The following is a 23,863-nucleotide window of genomic DNA, read 5'->3' as shown; positions in this document are numbered from 1 at the left end:
GAAAGCTGAAACTGGATCCTTTCCTTACCCCTTATACGAAGATTAATTCAAGATGGATTAGAGACTTAAATGTTAGACCTAATACCATAAAAACCCTAGAAGAAAATCTAGGTAGTACCATTCAGGACATAGGCATGGGCAAGGACTTCATGTCTAAAACACCAAAAGCAACGGCAGCAAAAGCCAAAATTGACAAATGGGATCTAATTAAACTAAAGAGCTTTTGCACAGCAAAAGAAACTACCATCAGAGTGAACAGGCAACCTACAGAATGGGAGAAAATTTTTGCAACCTACTCATCTGACAAAGGGCTAATATCCAGAATCTACAAAGAACTCAAACAAATATACGAGAAAAAAACAAACAACCCCATCAAAAAGTGGGGAAAGGATATGAACAGACATTTCTCAAAAGAAGATATTCATACAGCCAACAGACACATGAAAAAATGCTCATCATCACTCGCCATCAGAGAAATGCAAATCAAAACCACAATGAGATACCATCTCACACCAGTTAGAATGGCAATCATTAAGAAGTCAGGAAACAACAGGTGTTGGAGAGGAAGTGGAGAAATAGGAACACTTTTACACTGTTGGTGGGATTGTAAACTAGTTCAACCATTATGGAAAACAGTATGGCAATTCCTCAAGGATCTAGAACTAGATGTACCATATGACCCAGCCATCCCACTACTGGGTATATACCCAAAGGATTATAAATTATTCTACTACAAAGACACATGTACACGTATGTTTATTGCGGCACTATTCACAATAGCAAAGACTTGGAATCAACCCAAATGTCCATCTGTGACAGACTGCATTAAGAAAATGTGGCACATATACACCATGGAATACTATGCAGCCATAAAAAAGGATGAGTTTGCGTCCTTTGTAGGGACATGGATGCAGCTGGAAACCATCATTCTTAGCAAACTATCACAAGAAGAGAAAACCAAACACCACATGTTCTCACTCATAGGTGGGAACTGAACAATGAGATCACTTGGACTCGGGAAGGGGAACATCACGCACTGGGGCCTATCATGGGGAGGGGGGAGGGGGAGGAGGGAGGGCTTGCATTGGGGAGTTATACAAGATATAAATGATGAATTGATGGGTGCTGACGAGTTGATGGGTGCAGCACACCAACATGGCATAAGTATACATATGTAACAAACCTGCACGTTATGCACATGTACCCTAGAACTTAAAGTATAATAAAAAAAAAAAAAAGAAAGAAAGAAAAAAAAAAGAAAACTAATATTGAAAGAAAAATTTTGCTTTCTGATAAACATCAATAGATAATTATTAACTCAAAGGGCAAGTCTAGAAAGTAATAGAACTAAACACATTCATAAATGAACATTTGAGAATATATCTTAAATTTATTTTTGCTAAAGACTAAATTGTACATCACCAAAATTCATATGTTAAAGCCATAATACCCAATATAACTGTGTGTGTGTAAATGAGGTCTATAAGGAGGTAATTAAAGTTAAATAAGGACATAAAAATGGGATCCTTATACAATAGAATGAGTATCCTTGTAAGAGGAGATGCCAGAGTGCTCACTCATTCATTCTCTCTGTCTCTCTCTCTCTCTCTCTGTCTCACTCTCTTTCTCTCTTTCTCTCTTTCTCTCTTTCTCCTTCCCTTTCTCCCCTCCCTCTCCTCCTGTACCAAAAAAATAAAAAAGGAGGTAATGTGAGCACATAGTGAGGTGGTTGCCACCTACCAGCCAAGAAGAAAACCTTCACCAGAACATGACCATGCTGGCACCCTGATCTTAGACTCGCAGCCTAAAGAACTGTGAGAAAATAAATGTCTGTTGTTTAAGCCACCCAATCTATATTTTGTTAGACAGTCTAAGCTAAGACAATTTTCATTTTATTACCGGTTATTAAAATACAATATTAGTCTTGCACAGTGGCTCACACCTATAATCTCAGCACTTTGGGAGGCCAAGGCAGGTGGATCACAAGGTCAGGAGTTCAAAACCAACCTGGCCAATAGAGCAAAACCCCGACTCCACCAATAATACAAAAAAAAAAAAAAAATTAGCCAGGCATGGTAACGCTCGCCTGTAATCCCAGCTACTTGGGAGGTTGAGGCAGGAGAATCACTTGAACCTGGGAGGCAGAGGTTGCAGTGAGCTGAGATGGCAGGTTTTCCTAAGTGATACTTAAAAGCATTGTTTTAAATAATTTTCACACAACCTTATGAGGCTAGCCTCATTTTATATGTATGTGAGAGAGCTGAGGCTTTATCACACAGATATTTACTAGCAAGGTTGGGACTAGAATTCTTGTCACCTGGCTCTTAGTCCTTCTTTTTAATCACAACGCCTATGTTATTATACAAAAACGTAAGCATTTTGCCTATATGAAGACTCATTTTCACCAGCACCATCTATCACTGCTAAAATATAACTAGTATATTGACCATTTTTGCACAATGCAAAACTATCCATGTATTATTAATTAGATTTGCAATATAGAAGGAGACTCTAAAGGGAAACTTCATAACACTTCCTCAGAAGCCCCTGTGATGTTAAAGCTGTTTTTTATCTAGGGCATCACAACTCCAAACCATATATGAGAAAACCAGTCTTTCACTTTGGACCATTCGTGTATTTATATATTCATTTATTCAAAAGAGGGTTATCATGTGCTCTGAATATTCTTCTAAGCATTAGAGAGAGAGAGAGATGCAAAACACAACTTCCCAGGCCGGGCTCTGTGGCTCATGCCTGTAATCCTAGCACTTTGGGAGGCCAAGGTGGGCGGATCACCTGAGGTCAGGAGTTTGAGACCAACCTGGCCAACATGGTGAGATCCCAATCTCTACTAAAAACACAAAAATTAGCTGGTGTTGTGGGGCACACCTGTAGTCCTAGATACTCAGAAGGCTGAGGCGCAGGAATCACTTGAACCAGGAGGAGGTTGCAGTGAGCCAAGAGCGAGCCACTGCACTCTAGCCTGGGTGACAGAGTGAGACTGTCTCAAAAAACAGCAGCAAGAAAAAAAAAAAAAAAAGAACTTCATGGGATTTGCATTTAAGCAGGGCAAAGATACTCCCTAAATAAACAAGAGAACAACAAAGTATACTGGAAAAGCTGAAGGAAATAAGCCATGAAAGAGAATAATTGCAATCGGAGTTGTCTTCAACTAGGGTGGTAGGAAATGGCTGTTGGAGTGATATTCTAGCTGAGTTCTTATCAATGAGAACAAATAAAGCACACAAAGAATTAGGAGAAAACCACTCCAGGCAAGAAAAACAACATAAGCAATGCCTGAAGCAGGAAAAGGATTGATGTTTTAAAGGATCAGAAGAAAGTCAGGATGCTGGGACATAAAGAACCAATGGGAGAATATAATGGGTAAGACTGGAGAACACGGCAGCAAAATATAACAGAAGCTTTGAATGTTGAGTTTTTTTTTCAGATACAATAAGAAAATTACTTTAAGTAGAGGGCAATCTATTTTATGTTTTTTAAAAAGTTACTTTATCTGCTATTTGGAGGCAAAGACCAATTAGATGGTTATCGCATTTGTTTAGGAGAGGGACAACAATGCTTTCTCAGAGGCTATAGTAGGAGAGATGACAAGCTACTAAAAGACATAAGACTTATTTTGACGTCTTGGTCAATAGGATTTGCCAAGTGATTGAATGGGGCAGTGAAAATGAGGAAAAGCAAAGAAACAACCATGACTTGTAAGTGTCTGTCTCTGGCAGTCAGATAGATGATGATGCCACTTACTGAGGTGTGGATGTTCACAAGAAGAATATAGCTTTTAGAGGGGTGAAAAAATAAACATTTTTATTAGCCTTTTGCTCCAGTATCATTCTCTACTTCTTGATGACACATTCGTGTAAAAAAAGGAAATGCTTGTCTACTAGACAGTTTAACTGTAATTGGAACATAATCAGCTGGCACCTCCAATATGTACAGATTGCATTAGTTCAAAAGAGGTAATGCATGTGGCACAGAGCCTTGCACATAAAAGGTCTCCGACAAATTTTACTCCCCCTCTGCCTTAGGAGGCAACTGTGTGTAACTTACTTTTGCTCTTTAAGGTGTTATTTAGTTATCAATTATCACCAACAGCAAACTCTCTAAAAAGGAAATTAAGAAATCAATCCCACTTACAATAGCTACAAAAAAATTAAAGTAACTAGGACTAAACTTAAATAAGGAGATGGAAGATCTCTACAATAAAAACTATGAAACATTAATAAAAGCAATTAAAGAGGACACTAATAAGTGGAAAAATATCCCATGTTCTTGGATTGAAAGAATTAATATTTAAAATATCCATACTACCCAAAACAATTTACAAATTCAATTCAATACCTATCAAAATACCAATGAAAATTTTCACAGAAATAGGAAAAACAATCCTAAAATTTTCATGAAACTATAAAAGACCCTGAATAGCTAAAGCAAGCTTGAACAAAAAGAACAAAGCTGGAGGCATTACACTACCCGACCTTAAAATATACTAAAGACAAAGGTAGTGAAATCAGCATGATGCTAGCATAAAAACAGACACAGATACCGATGGAACAGATTAGAGAACCCAGAAGTAAATCCACACTTTACACCCGACTGATTTTTAACAAATGCACCAAGAACGCACACTGGGGAAAGGACAATCTCATTAATAAATGGGGCTAGGAAAACAGGTTATGCATATGAAAACAAATGAAACTAGACCTCTGTCTTACAACACTTACAAAAATCAACTCAAATGGACTAAAGATATGAATGTAAGACCCAAAACTATGAAACTACTAGAAAAATATATGGGAAAATGCTTTATGACATTGATCTGGGCGAGGGTATTTTGAATAAGACCTCAAAAGCAAGAGAAATAAAAGCAAAAACAAGCAAATAAGATGATGTCAAACCAAAAAGCTTTTGTACAGCAAAGGAAATAATCAACGGAGTGAAGGGACAATCTACAGAATCGGTGAAAATATTTGCAAACTATGCCTCTGACAAGTAGTTAATATCCAGAGTATATAAGGAACTCCAACAACTCAATAGCAAAAATAATACTAATAATAAAATTTTAAAATGGGTAAAGGATCTGAATAGACATTTCTCAAAAGAAGACATACAAAGGGCCAACAGGTATATGAAAAAAATGCTCAACATCACTAATTATTCTAGAAACACAAATTAGAATTACAATGAGATATAATCTCATCCCAGTTAGAATGGACATTTTAGAAAATTATCTTTTGATCCTCCACCCAGCTTCCAATCTATGTCCCTCCATTACAATCAACAAAAACATTCTTATTTATTTTTTTATTTCAACTTTTGTTTTAGATTCACGGGATACCTGTGCAAATTTGTTCCATGGGTATCTTGGGTGATGCTGAGATTTGGGGTCTGGATTCTGTCACCCAGGTAGTGAGCACAGGACCCAACAGGTAGTTTTCCCACCTATGCTCCCCTTTCTCCTGCCTGTAGTAGTCTGCAGTATCTATTGTTCCTATTTTTACATCCATGTGTATTTAATGTTTAGCTTCCACTTATAAGTGAGAATGAGTGGTATCTGGTTTTCTATTTCGGTTTTAATTCATTTAGGATTGTGGCCTACAGCTGCATCCATGCTGCTGCAAAGGACATGATTTTATTCTTTCATGGCTATGTAGTTTCCCATGGTGTACATGAACCACATTTTCTTGATTCAGTCTATCATTAATGGGCACCTAGGTTAATCCCATGCCTTTGCTATTGTGAATAGCATGGTGGTAATGAAGATATGAGTGCATGTGTCATTTTGATAGAATGATTTATTTTCTTTTAGGTATGCATCCAATAATATTCCATTCACACTTTAAACCTTTCCATTTAGATTTTGACTCCACAATTCCACCAGAGGTGCTCTGGTTCAGTTCAACACCAGTCTCCATGGAAACCGTCATTTCTTATCTTACTAAAACTTTGAGCAACATTCTACAGGACTGGCAATCCTCCCTCCTAAAGGAGAGGAAAACCCTTTAGTGATGTTTTTGACCACGTTGTAGTAGTTTTCTTGCCAAATCTTTAACTGCTTGTTCCTCATATCCTTTCCAGCTCTTTGTCTCTATCTGACTTCAAAATGTCTGAGTTATTTGGGGCTTAATCTAGACTACTTCTCACTCTTTATTCTCTGAGTAGTTTCATTCATTCCCGTGGCATTAAATATCATCCAAAATGTATGTTTCAAGCCAATATTCTCTATTGTACAATCTAAGTATACAAAAACAATTGTATTTCTTTCTTAAGCCTTTATTATCACATGGCTCAAATAGCTATTGTTTCCAAACATCCATCCTGCTAGAGACAAAAACTAAGAGCAATAAAGATTATTTTAATTTAAATGTAAAATATTTAAAAGTATTTTTGTTTTATTTGTTTTAAATAGTATTTTTGAATTTTTATTATGAACATAATAACACTAAACACTGGTAAGATAAAAATAAATACATAGTGCTCCCTGCAATTAAAATGTTCATAAACTGGGTCTGAAAATCAGATACCTTCAAAAGTCAAAAGATACCTTCAAAATTCAAATATCAAGACCTATGCTAATTTCTGGGGGCACAAAGATAAATAATGCATAGGCCATGATATGGACTAAAGGAAACAGAAACATGTTTAACAATACCACATATCTGTGTTACAAAAGATAGATATGACTTGCTAAGTCTAATTAAGAATTATTATCTCTCTAATGACCAGTGATGATGACCTTTTTTTCATACGTTTTTTGGCCACATAAATGTCTCTTTTGAGAAGTGTCTGTGCACATCATTTGCCCACTTACTGATGGGGTTGTCTTTTTCTTGTAAATTTGTTTAAATTCTTTGTAGATTCTGGATATTAGCCCTTGTCAGATGGATAAATTGCAAAAAAATTCTCCCATTCTGTAAGTTGCCTGTTCACTCTGATAATAGTTTCTTTTGCTGTGCAGAAGCTCTTTAGTTTAATTAGATCCCATTTGCCATTTTGGCTTTTGTTGCCGTTGCTTTTGGTGTTTTAATCATGAAGTCTTTGCCCATGTCTACATCCTGAATGGTGTTGCCTAGGTTTTCTTCTGGGGTTTTTATGGTTTTAGGTCTTATGTTTCATTATTTAATCCATCTTGAATTAATTTTTGTATAAGGTGTAAAGAAGGGATCCAGTTTCAGTTTTCTGCATATGGCTACCCAGTTTTCCCAACACCAATTATTAAATAGGGAATCCTTTCCCCATTGCTTGTTTTGTCAGGTTTTTCAAAGACCAAACAGTTGTAGATGTGTGGTGTTATTTCTGAGGCCTCTGTTCTGTTGCATTGGTTTATATATCTGTTTTGGTACCAGTACCATGGTGTTTTGGTTAATATAGCCTTGTAATATAGTTTGAAGTCAGGTAGCCTGATGCCTCCAGCTTTGTTCTTTTTCCTTAGGATTATCTTGGAGATATGGGCTCCTTTTTGGTTCCATATGAAATTTAAAGTAGCTTTTCCAATTCTGTGAAGAAAGTCAATGGTAGTTTGATGGGGATAGCACTGAATCTATAAATTACTTTGGGCAGTATGGCCATTTTCAAGATATTGATTCTTCCTATCCATGAGCATGGAATGTTCTTCTGTTTGTGTCCTCTCTTATTTCCTTAAGCAGTGGTTTGTAATTTGATGATCATTAAAAAGTCAGGAAACAACAGATGCTGGAGAAAACGTGGAGCAATAGGAATGCTTTTACACTGTTGGTGGGAGTATAAATTAGTCCAACCATTGTGGAAGACAATGTGGCAATTCCTCAAAGATCTAGAACCAGAAATTCCATTTGACCCAGCAATCCCATTACTGGGTATATACCCAAAGGATTATAAATCATTCTACTATAAAGACATGCACACACATGTTTATTGCACCACTGTTCACAATAGCAAACTCTTGGAACCAACCCAAATGCCCAAAAACGATAGACTGGATAAAGAAAATGTGGCACATATACACCATGGAATGCTATGCAGCCATATAAAGGGATGAGTTCACGATGTTTGCAGGGAGACTGATGAAGCTGGAAACCATCATTCTCAGCAAACTAACATAGGAGCAGAAAACCAAACACCGCGTGTTCTCACTCATAAGTGGGAGTTGAACAATGAGAACTTATGGACAAAGGGAGGGGAACATCACACACCAGGGCCTGTCAGTGGGTGGGGGGCTAGGGGAGGACTAGATAACAGGTTGATGTGTGCAGCAAACCACCATGGCATGTGTATAACTATGTAACACCTGCACATTCTGCACATGTATCCCAGAACTTAGAGTATATACAATTAAAAGAATTATTATCTAACACTTCCTGTCTGAAGAAATGAAGGGAAGTGCCAGTTGTGATGTCAGAGCCCTGGCAACAGAAACTGGTTGGCTCCCAGGTAATAAGAAGAATTTACCAACTGTATAGGTTAGAAAAGGAAAGTTTTATTAAATGGAATATAATGCTGCAGCACAGTGCAGAGGAGCACTTCAGCAAGAAAGGACTGAGCACACAGCGGTGGATTTTCCTTAGGGGTATTAATGAACCTTAAAGAGAGAACTTACGGGTCATTTGGACCACAATAGTCACATAATTCATGGTAAATAATTACATTTGCAGATATTTTGGTGCCTTGATGTCAGTAAGGGTTGCATAGTGAGTTTCAACATGCATGCATTCTGGAGATGTATGGAAATTCTAAGTACTTAAAAATTGTGGGGAATGAACCGTTGCACCAGATGCCAGCTTTAGATAATAAGGAATTCCTCAGATGGAGTTTTGCCTCCACATAGTCTGCTTGATGGCCGGTCACCAGGTGATCTTTGCTCTCCTCAGGAATTTATTTAGAGAGGTGAACCTGAGTTGACGTCCCAAAGAAGGGATAGAGTATTTTGTAAGCAAAAAAAAAAAAAAAAAAAAAAAAGGGTATCAGGACATTCCAGGTACAGGGATAAGTATATTCAAATCATATAGATTTACTTCATTGTAACTACAAATGAGGACATTACTTATACATCATGCTGTCTTAGTTTTCTAGATATTGTAGAGAATATATCTATGCTTAGTGATTTATCTAATTTGCTACTAGGTAAGTACAGAAAAGTATAATTTCAGATATTCTAGATTTATGCTATCTCAAAGAGCAAATAAAGTATTTACGCATTTAAGGTTTCTTTAAAAAAAAAAATGCAAAGGAATCTTAAGACACCGGTAGATTCAACATTTCATACTACAGTACATAAATACCACCGAATTTTTAAAAGGATGAGTTGGCTGGTGCGGTGGCTCATGCCTGTAATCCTAGCACTTTGGGAGGCCAAGGTGGGCAGATCACCTGAGGTCAGGAGTTCAAGACCAGCCTGACCAACGTGGTGAAACCCCATCTCTACTAAAAATACAAAATTAGCTAGGTGTGGTGGTGCATGCCTGTAATCCCAGCTACTCAGCAGGCTGAGGCAGGAGAATCGCTTGAACCCGAGAGGCGAATGTTGCAGTGAGCCGGATTGCTCCATTGCACTCCAGCCTAAGCAACAAGAACGAAACTCCATCTCAAAAAGTAAATAAACAGTTATGATATGAGTTATAAAAATATGAGTTATGTCAACATATATTAAACATATCTGTTGGTCTGACAAAGGGTGTCAGCCTGGCCTTTTCTACCAGGCCAGTCATACTTTCAAAATACAAGATCTCTCCCTGCAACTCCTGGGCAGAAAGGAATAAGAGGGATGAGGTGACCCTATGCCATGTGGCCAGCAGGCTGGCAGTAGTTTGCAACTGTTTTCTCATTTGTACCCTCTTCTCCAGAAAAGGTAATTGAGGCAGAAGTCCTCTTGACTTTCTCCCTTTCCATGGATGTCAAAGCATCTTAAATTAATTAGCTACTGAGCTGGGACTAACATAGTCCTTTCAGCAGACCTGCTTCATTCCGGGGTGGCTTTGTTTGACTGTTCTTTATTACTGCATGCAGGGAGATCAGTTTTATTAAGATTGTAAGGGTTGGAGGAGTGACACCGTTACCTACTTACTGGAAAAAAAGTTGTTTTCTTCTTGCAGGGGGTGTTTGTGGTTAATTTTCTCCCTCCTGCCACCTTCCCTTCCTCCCCTCTTTTCATGTCCTCTGGTGTAGTCTAGTATAATCTAATGAATATGTGAGGTTGTCAATGATTTATACTAATTATCCATTTGTCTTTAAATGTATTTCACGTAAGTGAAGAATGTGGAAGTTGATTGTACCATATGGCCACATAAAATATTAAAAGTGTCATGTCCCTATTTCACAGTTTTCAGTTCAGATAAATCTCTCGGTATTCATGTAGAGTTAGATAAGTGACTCTTCAACCTTAAGCTGCCATGCTCACTCCACCATTTCAACTTCTTTTCTTATTCTTTCACCTTCCTGCTGTAGGAAAACATCTCTTCTCACATAAACCTTCAAAGCTGTTCCTTAGAGAAATAAGATTCTGTGACTGCCCTTTCACTTAAACATCCCATAAGTATAAAATGAAGAAAGAAGAAGGGACTATTTCTAAGAGTCTTTAGAAGCACAGTGGACACAAATGAGTTTTAGCTAATCAGAAATTAAGAAACCTGCTCATCCTAGCACTGAACTTGCCTTCGGGATCTTGAGAAATCACTGCACCTCCTTAGTGTTAAGTTCCTCATCCGTAAAATGGAGAAAGTATTAATATATTAATATAGTCTAAAGTTTGTTTTAAAGATTAAATAAGCTCATGTATTTTAAAGTTTTTAAATGAATATAAAAATATCACAAGACTTTTACTGAAACCAATGATAGACATGACTCCACTGACTCATCTATCAGTGCTTACCCTCAAATATGCCTTTGACTTTACCTCTCTCAAAGAATAATGTAACTATCCACGTGATTTTCTTTTGATGATTCTCAAAATGGATATTAGAACCACCTGGCCAAAGCATAGAGTGAAGAACTCCAAAGTGCTGAACATTGTATTCTGTAATATAGAATCAGTATCAACAGAAATTGGTGACAGGAAGGTAGTAAAGAAAAAGATATAGAGATTGATGTTTGAAAAGTTGGGTGAGAAAAAATTTTAAATAATGTACAGGAGGGAAAATTTGAAAACATTGTTATACCTTGTAGAATTTATAAGACAGAAACTTAAAATACAGAGGCTAGAGCATTGACAACAATGTCTCTATTGTTGCCAAGTTACAATGTAACAATCCAGCCCACTCCATGTGTAAGAGCAGAAGACATTGAATAAAAAATTTCAGACTCACCCCTTCTCAACCTTTTGGCTAAGATCAAGGGTACAAAATTCCAAATTCCATTCCTATTAAAAGACTACGTTACTACTTTCTTGTAGTTCATTATGAATTAGTACTCCTACATATTTGTCTATATGTTATGAATAGTATACTTTTATTACATTTTTGTGTTAATTTGCTAGATGTATACCTTTAAAGTAAACCACTTTTAATTTCTTTAAAAAATTTCATTTTGAAATTGGTCTTGATTATTTGGATGCCTGAAATACTGGTAAATAAATCTTTTTTTTAACCGATATTTTGGGTATCCAAATAATCTATTATTTTTCCACAGCATAGAAGTTATTTTCTGGCTATTTTCTGTTTTAGTTCTCTTCTATAAACAAGTGTAATCAGCTCTGTTCCTTTAGAGGTGAATACCTAAGTGTGATAACTGAGAAGGCTTTGGCTTTAATCAAAGGGACTACTCTTCAATGTAAGTCCAAGTGACAGATTCAATTGGATTATTGAGCTGTATAAAACCAAGACAAATCTATTACTTCACTCAGCAAGCACACTTTCTGTGAGCTTGTCATTCTTTTCTGCTGCAAAGGAATTAGCATGAAAAACAGTGCTTGTGAGGAAGACCATATATAATGTAAGAAAGGCTCAAATAAAGGAAATACTCATCTTGATATATCCCTTACATCACTGAAAGCAATTCCAGGCAATCCAAACCGTTCTGTAAATCTTCATTTTTACTGGGACTCTGTACAGTATTATGCTTCCTACTGTGCTGGAATGAAGTCCTGTTGTGTACTGACCTCGGCATCTCAAACATTGTATTTGAGATGTCTGTTCAGGTTGCCATAACAAAATATCATAGACTAAGTGGCTTAAACAACAAAAACATATTCACAATTCCAAAGGCTAGAAGTGTAAGCTCAAGGTGTCAACAGAATTGGCTTGTTCTGAGACCTCTTTCCTTGTTTTGCAGATATCTGCAACCCCATGTCTTCCCTTGCTCTTCCTTCTGTGTGCCTGTACTAATCACTTCTTTTAAACATACCTGTCATATTGGTTTAGTGCCCACCATAATAACCTCATCTTAAGTACCTCTTCAAAGATCCTGTGTCAAAATATAGTCACATTCTCAGTTACTGGGAACTGGGACATCAACATAGGAATTTGGGGAGGCTGCAATGCAGCCTACAACATTCTGTCCACTCACCCCCTAACATTTCTGTCCTTCTTATGTGCAAAATATATTCACCTCATCCCAAAAACCCCAAAAGTCTTCACCCATTCCAATATCAAAGCTAAATTCAAGTCTTATTTATATTATCATCTAATTGAGATATGGGTGAGACTCAAGGGATGATTCATCCTGAAGCAAAATTTATCTCCAGCTGTGAACCTGTGAAACCAGAAAAGTTACTTGCTTCCAAAATGGAAAGATGGGAAAGTCATAGAATAGACTTTTCTATTACAAAAGAGAAAAACCAGAAAGAGGAAAGGGGTGATGGATTCCAAGCAAATCTGAAATCTGGCAGGACAGATTCCATTACATTTTAATGCTAAAGAATAATCTTTGCTGGCTCAATGTTATGTCCTCCAGGACCTTGAGAACAATAGCCTACTCTCTTGGTCCTGGGCAGCACTCCAACCACTCTGGACCTGAAAGAGGAGACAGCCCTACCTCACAGCCTGTGTGCTCTGGGCCCGTGGTGGCAGCAGCAGCCCTGCCAACCTCTGATTCACCTTTAGGGTCATTGTCCTTTTTTCTTAAAGGATAATACATGTTTATAGCTGGGTAGCTCTACTGACCTGTCCTATAGAATCACAGAAGTCTGGCTGCCTTCCTTAATTTCACCCTGTATCTGTCCCCTTCAGTCAAAATCTGGCAGCATTTCTACTAGTATAACCCCGTAATTTTTCCTGTCTTCTGCAGAGATACCTGATTAGATCCATAGGTCATATTCCTATAATCTCTTTATCAAATGCATATCCACCCATACCTTTAGTGTTTGCTCCAGAACATGCTTTCTCATTTTTTACAATGTGGATTGGCTGAAAATTTTCCAGATCTTTAAGTTCTGGTTCCTTTTTGCTTACAAATGTCTTTTCAACTTCTTTCTTTCCTCTAACAATTTGCTACAAGTAGAAACCAGGACATACCTCCAACACTTTGCTTAGAAAAGTTCTCAGCTAAATATCCAAGTTCATCACTTAAAAATTCTACTTTCTGCAAAACATTAAAGCATAATTTGGCCAAGTTCTTTGTTGCTTTATAACAATAACTGCCTTTTTTTCAGGGTCCAATAACATGTTTCTCATTTCCATCTGAGACTTCACAAAAAGCATCTTTAATGTTCATATTTCTGTCAACATTCTATTCATGATGATATCTGTATATCTCCGAGACTATAAAAATCTTTCTCTATTGCTCTCGTCTTTTTCTTCTGAAACCTCATTAGAATTGCCTTTAGTGTTCATCTTTCTACCAGCATTCTCTTCAAAGCAATCTAGGCTTTTTCTTACATCTCAGAATTTTTCCAGCCTGTACCAGTTACTCAGTCTTAGAGCCTCTTTCCCACGTTTAGGCATTTGTTACAGCAGCACCTCGCCTCTCATTACCAAATTCTGTATTAGTTTTCCATGACTTCCATAAGAAAATACCACAAACTGGATGGCTTTAAGAACAGAAGTTTACTTTCTCACAATTCTGGAAGGTACAAGTCCAAGATCAAAGTGACAGTGGGGTTTGTTTCTTCAAAGACATCTCTCCTTAGCATACAGATGCCTGTCTTTCTCCCTGTCTTTACCTTTCTGTGTCTATTTCCTGATGTCTTCTTCTTAGAAGGACACCAGTCATATCAAATTAGGGTTCACCCTAATGGCCTAATTTTAACTGAATTTCCTTTTTAAAGACACTATCTCTAAGTATAGACACACTCTGAGGTACCGAGAATTAGAACATTGACTTATGAATTTTGTGGGGGCCACAATTCAGGCCATTAAAAGCCTCTGTAAGTTTTTATCCCTAACCATGATGCCATAAAATCCATCTTTATTTTTTCTGATTTAATGTACTTACTTTTCTAATGCCATCAATCTTGTCTTCCTTTTTGTGGTTGCATCTTTTCCTTTGGTTTCACACCACTACAGGCCTGAAATCTTATAGCGCTCTCAAAGATCAAGTTTACAATGAAAACGTAAAATTACTTTAAAAAGGAAACATGACCGATGAAATGCAAAGAAATAGAGTGCAAGTACAACACAACACAATACAACATACACACACACACACACATTTTCCATAATTGCATATACATGCACACAGGTTTTTTCATTTGCTTGGGCTTGACATAATTTCTTATAGGCATTGCTCTAGGCTAATGTTAACTGAATGTGCATGTTAGTTGGATTTGGCAACAGTGCCCAATTTCTTAGATGACACTCACATAAAATGCCTATATTTTCACCCAGTCCTGAAATTACTGGCCAAGTTTATCTTCCGAGTCATCCTGCACTCTGCAAAATATCATGTGATACTGAAATTCTTTGTCTTTGAAAGTGAAGCACCAAAAGCCAAACCTAAATAGCCTATGAAGTAATACTTTCAATTTTGATGCTTTTTATTGATTTTTAAAACATCTTACCCTTTAGCATATTATTTTAGTCTGCTAATTTGTGATTAGAAAAAAATGGCCTGAAATTTTTACTTAAAGGAAAATAATGATCCATTTGAGAACACTTGTGCAGAGGACAGATATGAGCAAGTGGTAGGGTGTGGTCCATGGGATGATTCTTCAAAACATATGCTCTAAGGAGATTCTAATCAAAACAAGAAGTTTTGTTTTGTTTTGTTTTTTGTCACACCAAGCTGATTATTTTTATTCTAAGCATTTAGAAAGAATCAATCCTGTACCAAAGAATATGACCACTAGAGTTTTCTAAATAGTTGTCAGCATTTTAGTTAATTTCCTAAACTAATTTTTGCTTTTACAACCCAAACCTCAAAAACATCCTTCCTACACTAATTTAATGTGATAGATAAGAACAGCTGTAGGCATTTCAGTCTAATCTGTATGGTATACAAAAATCTAAGATCTTTCCCCTTCGATACGTGAAGGAGAGGTATCCAAAGTTTATTCTCACTAATATATGAGGACATGCAATTCCATCCTGCCTATGTAGTTCGATTCTTAACTGCTAAAAATAGGCACTATAACTTTGTAAGGGCTACATTACATGTCCCCACTTTCCTCCTTCATCCTGCTTGCAAGTTTCCAAGGATAATGGGTGGCTACCCACTTAATAACATTATTAAGACATGATGAGAGATTTGAACCTTCTCTGTCCCAGATTGTCATCTTGATCTTGCCTAAAAATCTCAAGATTCTGAAAGTTCACCACCTGATTCTTTTTTCTCTTTAACAGTTCATAGCCTGTCTGCCCTGTTACCATTGTTCAGCCATGCAATACAGTGGTAACTGCTTATAGTACCTGCACATCTATCATTGCTCAAGCTTCATGCTTCAAAGAGTTCTTTTCTTTGGCATTTTATCAGGGGGGTGATTTCAATTTTGTGATTTCATCATTTCACAAAGCAGATAATTTCTCCCACCCAAGAGCCTATGTTTGCATTCACATCAAAACTAGGGTCCAGAGAGTTCATCATCTGAAATAACACTACAAGATTTTGTAAGCAGAGAGCCAAGGTAACAGTATTATATGGAAATAAGTACAGAAAATATATTATAGCCACTGTTTCACTTTTAAAAAATGTTGTAGGGTATTTTAAACTCTTCTTAAAATTTTTAAAATATGTTTATAAATCTTTCACAACAAGTCCTAAAGGCCCTCTGTATGTGAGTTAGAAGCTATCTGAAGTCTCTGTTCCATTTTCCACATGCATTTTAATTTTTGCATGTTTTTCTGAACTTTTTGCACTTTGAAAATGGAAATTTATCTAAAAGGACTCTGATAGCCTTAGCAGGTTTTCAGCAATTGTCGGAAAACAATTTTGTGCGTAGGGAGTTTGTAGTCAATCTGTATAAAATGATTCAAATACAATTTATGTTAACATTCTCAAAGATATTTTACTTGCTCTTAACACTTGCTTAGAATGAAATCTAATGCTTTCATGTGCCCCATAAAAATAATTATATTAGACCGGGTATGGTGGCCCACACCTGTAATCCCAGAACTTTGGGAGGCCGAGGTGGGTGGGTCACAAGGTCAGGAGTTTGAGATCAGCCTGCACTATGGTGACACCCCTTCTCTACTAAAAATACAAAAATTAGCCAGGCATGGTGATGCACTCCTGCAATCCCAGCTACTAGGGAGGCTGAGGCAGAATTATTTGACCCCGGAAGGCGGAGGTTGCAGTGAGCCAAGATCGCGCCACTGCACTCCATCCTGGGTGACAGAGTAACTCCATTTCAAAAAAAAAAAAAAAAGAAAGAAAAGAAAAAGTTATATTATTTTTGGACTCATTCTTTTTTTAAATTTGTTTGCCTTGAAAGCAGAAATAGCAGTAAATTCCATGTTCATTTTACATACACATGATCATCTTAAATGAAAAACAAATGATTCTAGTAATTGATGACTGAGTAAAATCTTAGACATTACTTAACTGTCTGTGTCTTTCAGTTTCTTTTGTTTTATAGTCACTTTCACTTGTTCATTTAAAAAATTTCTGAGTACCCTTTATGTATGAAGTCCAGTCTAGGTGCCTGAAATACAAATGAACAAAACAAACAGAAAATCCTTGCTCTTTTACAGTCCAGCATCAGGAGACACAAAATAAAGAAAAAACATAACAAACTGAAGAGAAAGAGCAAGCTAAGAGGTTCTGGGAGGGCTGAAAGGGCAGATTGTGATTTTAAATCAGTTGGTCAGAATAGCACTCAAAGAAAAAATGACAATTGTGCAATGACTTGAAGGAGGTGAGGTACTTAAACCCTGGGAATCATGGTTAGAAGAGTGTTCTAGGTAGAGAGAGGAGCCAGGGAAAATAATCTATGGCTGGAGCTTAACTACCCTGTTCAAGGAATACTAGAATGCTCACAAATTCAACAATGAAAACATCAATAGACCCATTTCATTTAGTCTAATATCCTCTGAACCTACAGTTAGTAGGCATGTATTGAGTCAGTCTTTGTTACAATAAGCTAGTAGATTCTCATAAATATTATTTTAAATTTTATCTGCATATGTTCATACTCAACATTTCAATGCATGCATTTTTATTAAAATTGTACATTTTATTTTTTTTTCATTATATTGTAAACTTCTGGATAAGGAATTGGTCCTCAACCACTATTTTTCTCAATGTTATTTTCTAGACTCAAGATATTCGACAGACGTTTTTATCTGTAAATAGAGGGTAAAAAGAAAAGAAAGATCTTTCTTAGTTACATGAATCACAGTGGTCAGAGCTTTGGGTTTTTGCCTCAATTTGCTAATGTGCAATTGAAAGACAATTAATTAATCATTAAATATGTAAAATATTGCATAAATGTAAATTAAAGTATATCACTTGTTTTTCACAAATATATGAATTATGAATAGGAAACCTGAGAAATAAAATACAGAAATACAAAAGCAGTTCCTCAGAAGAAAGCAATGTAATTTGAAGAACATTGGGAAAATCAAAAGATGTTATATGGTGTGACCAGTGATGACATTTCGTGAGTTGTTGACCTGGATTTTCATCTCTGATGGCCAATTTCCATCTGCTCAGTGCTGGTCACCTGGATGGTACAGTGGTTTGGCCCTTAGGGAAGAGTTACCTTCCACATTGATCCATTTCATGCTTTGTCTGTTTCTAAAATCATGTCTCTCCTGACTAAACCTTGCCAACCTTCATCTGAATCCCTAATTTGCAGTCAAATGACAAGTCCATTTCATAACTACTGTATCTTCCTAGTTCCGAGGTGCCTCATAGGCCCTTTACATCAGAGCTTTCTCTGATTTGTTTTAATCTGACCGCAGGTAAGCTTCAAAATTATTTAGCTTAAAGTATCTTATTTTAAACTTTTTACTATTTCCAAATTCCCAAGAGACATGAACATATTTAGCAGATAGATTGATTCTGAGAAATATCAAATGAGATACTCAGAGAATATTATTTTAAATGAAAAGTCAAGCTGCTCAGTGTTTAATACCTTTGATTCTACCTTTCTTATAAACACAGACAATGGAATAGATTTTATTTTATTTAGAGACACACAAAACATCCTTCATTTCAACCTCCTGCTACAAACTGTACATTGCTATTTATTACTCATTCATTCTATATCTATTTATCTCAGCTATATACCAAGGACTGTGGTAGATGCTGGGAGTAAAAAGATAGTTAAGACATTCTGTCTTGAGGAATTTTAGGCCTAGTGGAAGAGAAATAATAGCTGACATTCTACTTTCATTAGAGCTGTCCAGGATATTATCATTCACAAGTATACAATCAAAGGAAATGACCTATGCTTACCAAAGTCATAAAAGCTAATGTACAAAACAGTTGCATAAACCAATAACCTATTTGCAAATCTGAAGTTAGTATTTTCCTCACACTAATGTGAATATTTACATATAATCACTATTTGGGGAAATCTTCCCCAATATCAGATTATAAGAGAAACCAAATTAATATTCATAAGGTTGCATAGTGAGCAGTCTATTAAAGAAATCTGAATAGTCTTAAGCTATAGTCAGGCTATAAAAAAGTACTGACTTGAACAAGCCCAGCCCTAGCAGCCTAGTAAACCTCCATAGTGACTTACTTGATTTCCTGGAGATAATGTCTCCACTATTGTACAATGCAGGCTACACAGCCACATCCTAGTTCCTATCTTGTAGAGGACTAAGTGCTCGCAAACCAGATGTTCCCGATTAGTCCTGCTCTTGCAAACGAAGCAGGGCATTCCTTCCCTGCAAACAGGGAGGACAAAGGAGCCAGCTGCAAACAGCAGACCCTGGGGGCTTGTTTATGTGTAAACATCTTGAAAATCCAGAAAGTCAGGGAAAGGTCAGAAAAACAACAATGTGTCTTGTGACTTGGCAACATTCCACAAATGACTGTATAAAATAAAGCAGAGCGCGCCATTCGGGGTGGCTGCCATGTTTGTCTTGTCTTGTGTTGTCTTGTGTGTTCTTTCCTTTGTTTAGGAAACACGCGGACCCCAACACTCTCTCTCTCTGTTCTAGGCTCTCTGGGTTTTTGTAAACACTTATTTTCTTCAGGCCAATCAAAATATACTTGTCTGTGTTTGAGTTAGCACCACCCATTCACTTAGATAGGTAGAAATGAATAGTGACATAGCATACTTTCTTGAGACTTACCTTAGGCAACTGTCCCTATATTGCTTCACCATTTTTTAATATATTGACTATTCCCTAGGCATGATGTGTATTATCAGAAAAGCATGATTTGCAATAAGCTGTTGGAACTATTATATTCAATGAGTATTATGTTCATCAAAAATGACTTTTTTTCTTTATAGGTTGTCAAAATGATGATTATTGTTGTCATGACATTTGCTATCTGCTGGCTGCCCTATCATATTTACTTCATTCTCACTGCAATCTATCAACAACTAAATAGATGGAAATACATCCAGCAGGTCTACCTGGCTAGCTTTTGGCTGGCAATGAGCTCAACCATGTACAATCCCATCATCTACTGCTGTCTGAATAAAAGGTAAAAACAAAACGAAATGCAAGTTGCTTGTCACACCCGCCTTCGCTGGAAACATACAATGTTGTTCCATTTTCTTGGTGCAAATTCAACGTGCAGAAGGAAGGGAAAATTTAAGAATTCACTGAGAGAGGCACAGGCTTTATCTTTTAAGACCCCCCATACACACTTTATAAAGCATCCCACATTAATAATTAGATGCCCCAAACAATGTTCTTGGGTTTCTAACTGGATGATTCTTCTATGGGCCAACTTCTTCCTCCAAAAGCTCAGAATTTTACATGCCAAAGAAAAAGAAGTACCCTCATGATTGAAGGAGAATTGAAAATATGCTCAAATCTTCAAAGAAATAAAGATACTTCCTAGAAATTCTTGAATAATTTCTATAAGATGGAGAGATGATGGCATATGTGAGCAGACTTTATTAAAAAGGATATGTTGTAAATAAATAAACTTTGAAGTAGAAGGTTTTGTAAAAACAAGGGGAGCTCCAATCCTCCTTCCTGCATGGTGAGGTGGGGTGAGTAAGAGAGTGTGCAGCCTCCATGGAGATGGCTTGTGAAGAAACCACGGTGGTCAAGGGAAAGATGTTTATAAAGTTAAAAAATGAAAAGTGAGAATATTTATAGTCAAATGTAAAACTAGAAAAAAAATGATAAAATCTGCTTTCCAGATAAAACCACCTTGGTTTTATTGGTCAGCATATGAAGGGGTAAGGTTAAATTTCACAGGGTTGGTAAGTCCTGCAATAAGTTAATGTGTTTTTTTTTTTTTTTTTTGCAAGTAGAATTGGGACTTTATGTAAGTAACTGCATGAATTAAATCCTAAGCTCTCTCTCCCCAGTTGGGGCTCTACCACACTGTGCCTTAAGTTTGTTAAATATTTAATTAATTCTTGCCTTTTTTTTTCACTAATTGCATAAGCCATATCTCAATTCCCGCCACCCCACAAGCATTACATCCACTTTTAATCAACTTCATTTAAAGGTTTACAAAGATAAGGATTTTGTACTTTCATACATGATTAGATAAAAACCATCAAGATTAGCAATTAATTCTAACATTAAATGAGACTTTATAAACGTGTAATCATTTCTGAAAGGAGCTATTTTGAAATATATCATTTTTAAGTGCCTTAATTAGCAAGCCTAATTCAATTATATTTATGTAAATGTATAAAATTATTTTAGAAAAATATGCTGCTTCTTTACTATATTGGTTACCTGACGCTATGCGTTTGCTATTGATGACTTCTCACTGGTGGGAATGAGATGCTTTTCATTGCTGGGAATCAATGCTTCTCATTAATGGGAAATTAATTTCCATTCAATTCAATTCAAACAAGAACTAAAAGACTAACAACAATACTGTGACACAAATTCTAAGTTTGGCTAAAAACCAAACTCAAAAACTGAGTTGTTATAACTACCTTAAGTAGAATTTTCTGTGGCAGCTGAAAGACATATCTGCTTGAAAAAAACAACTTTTTCTTTCCGTGGCCTGCTTTTCCTCAGATTTCGAGCTGGCTTCAAGAGAGCATTTCGCTGGTGTCCTTTCATCAAAGTTTCCAGCTATGATGAGCTAGAGCTCAAGACCACCAGGTTTTATCCAACCCGGCAAAGCAGTATGTACACGGTGACCAGGATGGAGTCCATGACAGTCGTATTTGACCCCAGCAATGCAGATATCGCCAGGTCCAGTTGGAAGAAAAGAGCAACGCCAAGAGACCCAAGTTTCAATGGCTGCTCCTGCAGGAATTCCAAATCTGCCTCCACCACTTCAAGTTTTATAAGCTCACCCTATACCTCTGTGGATGAATAGCCTTAATTTCATTTCCTGAGGTAAAAAATTAGTGTGGGTCCATCATGGTGCCAGTCTAGGCCCCCATTCTCCTATTTATCAGTCCTGTCCTATATACTCTCTAGAAACAGAAAGCAATTTTTAGGCAGATATGGTCAACTTGAGAAAGGTAGCATATAAATGTGACAAAGACACTAATAAAATGTTAGCCTCCACCCAAAATAAAATGGGCTTTAAATTTATTCTTTGAAAACTCTAAATTATTATATGCAACAAACAAAAATATGTCAGAAAAATACTATCTCATTTACAAATTGCAATATACATTTTTGACATTAAAATGACATATAGTTTTTCTAAGAGATTAAAGAATCTTTAAAACATAATATCGTAAGCTAAGGGAAACAAAATCTATATAAAATGGACTTTTTTTTTGCCTAAGAAATAAAATGGGAAAAAAAGTTAAATGATTCATTTTCCCACTAGAGTAACAGAAAATTAACGTCAAGAAATAGGAACTGAAAATCTTTGCTCAAGAAAATTCATTTTGTAGAATGTAAAGGTTTAAAGATTTAAAGATTTCTTCCATGGCATTTAAATGAAAAGGAAATCTAGTTAAATCATTAGGCAAATGTATATTTCATTCTCTTGATTTTTTTTTGTGTGAGAGAGTGAAATTTTTAAAAATTATATACTTTTTGACCATTACTTATTTTTGAATGCCAAGCTAAAAAGTAGTCAAAGTTAGGACCTTAAAAAATATAAAGAAAATTCCTATCATTCTCTTTATTTTTCACAGATTTTATAAATAGTTAGATTATAAAACAGTAAAGGTACATTCCAATAAATAGGGGAAGAATACTATTTGTGTTCTCTTCCTCTCCCCTCACTGGAAATAGAATAAGGACTAGGAGAAATTATCAGAAAATATCTTCAAAGGCAACTCCTTAGGGAAAAAAAGTCGTAAGTGTGACAAAAGAAAATATGGTTGAAAAATACCAATATATGGTACATATGAGCAAACCAGGCAAGGTGTGGAAAGGTGAGTTACCTCTTGGAAAACAAACCTGCACAATAGTTGGGATATGTATGAACTAATACCAGCTGAGTAAGAGGGTGAGTCTAACACACCTCCTTCCACAGGGAGACTTTTCTTTCATTTCGTTATTCAGAAGTCTTACCAGAAAGAAATGAGATAATAGTCCTAAGAAAGCATCAATTTTACTACAAGAAGATATATACTAGCACATTTCTAAGACTCATAACATAACAAGAAATACTTTTAAGTGTAAAAAGTAACATCCAGACCTCAGTGCTTACAGATCATCTTTCCTTGAATTAGGGATACCGTCAATCCTGCTCAAGAAAGCAGAAACTTTTTGAGAATGTGAATGTGTATACAAACTTCTCCTTTAAACTATTCAGTTCGATTTTTACAGATATTTGTCTAAAATAATACTCTCTAACACTTTATTGTTGTGCCTCCACCAATATTAAAACAAAATATTTTTGAAGAACAGAATAAAAGCAAATATTCAATGGCAAATCATGGTCTATTTCTCAAACCTCTTCCCTATTTTGAAGCCAAAAGCAGAAATGTTCAATTGTTACAAAGTGTTCAAAGTCTAACCAAGCTAAACATATGTGTTCCAGCTGAATTTCTTCTGATGATACCAATAAACAAAGAGACACATACACATACAAATGTGCCTACACATTCAATCATTTAATGAATGCAACAACTTCAAAGAATTAAAATCGAATACTGAAATAATAAGTGGTCATTACAGCATTCCCATATGCTCAATAAAGTCTGTGAAGCTTGTGTGCATGTTTTAAATAAGCAAATTTATTATTATATAGTATCTAATTGTTTGAATATAATGTTTTTGAATGTTCATTCTTAAAACATATGAATGTTTACCATACAATGTAAAAGTGTCAAGAAAAAGCCTAATATGTAAAAGCAGTTATCATTTTCTTAAATTTGTGAATGACATAGTACTAACATTAATTAGTGTTTTAGACATATGGAACCATATTCAGCTGTAAAATAAGAATGTGAAGTTTAGCTCTCAAATTTAATGCCATCAGCCAC

General features: G+C 36.1%; 1 protein-coding gene across 1 annotated transcript in view; it reads left to right on the top strand.

The window, feature by feature from the left end:
* TACR3 (tachykinin receptor 3) overlaps positions 1-21,969 on the top strand; it is a 120,294-nt gene extending 98,325 nt beyond the window's left edge. Inside the window, exons 4-5 of the mRNA XM_030924269.1 lie at positions 19,772-19,968; positions 21,480-21,969. Coding sequence (XP_030780129.1) covers positions 19,772-19,968; positions 21,480-21,786 — 504 coding nt within the window. The 3' untranslated portion in view covers positions 21,787-21,969. The remainder of the gene's footprint in view (positions 1-19,771; positions 19,969-21,479) is intronic.
* The last annotated feature ends 1,894 nt before the right edge of the window (positions 21,970-23,863 follow it).

This window comes from Rhinopithecus roxellana, chromosome 2 (assembly GCF_007565055.1).
Source record: "Rhinopithecus roxellana isolate Shanxi Qingling chromosome 2, ASM756505v1, whole genome shotgun sequence".
Classification (NCBI taxonomy): Eukaryota; Metazoa; Chordata; class Mammalia; order Primates; family Cercopithecidae; genus Rhinopithecus; species Rhinopithecus roxellana.
Note: the sequence above shows the minus strand (reverse complement) of the source record. Positions and strands in the feature narration are given on the sequence as shown.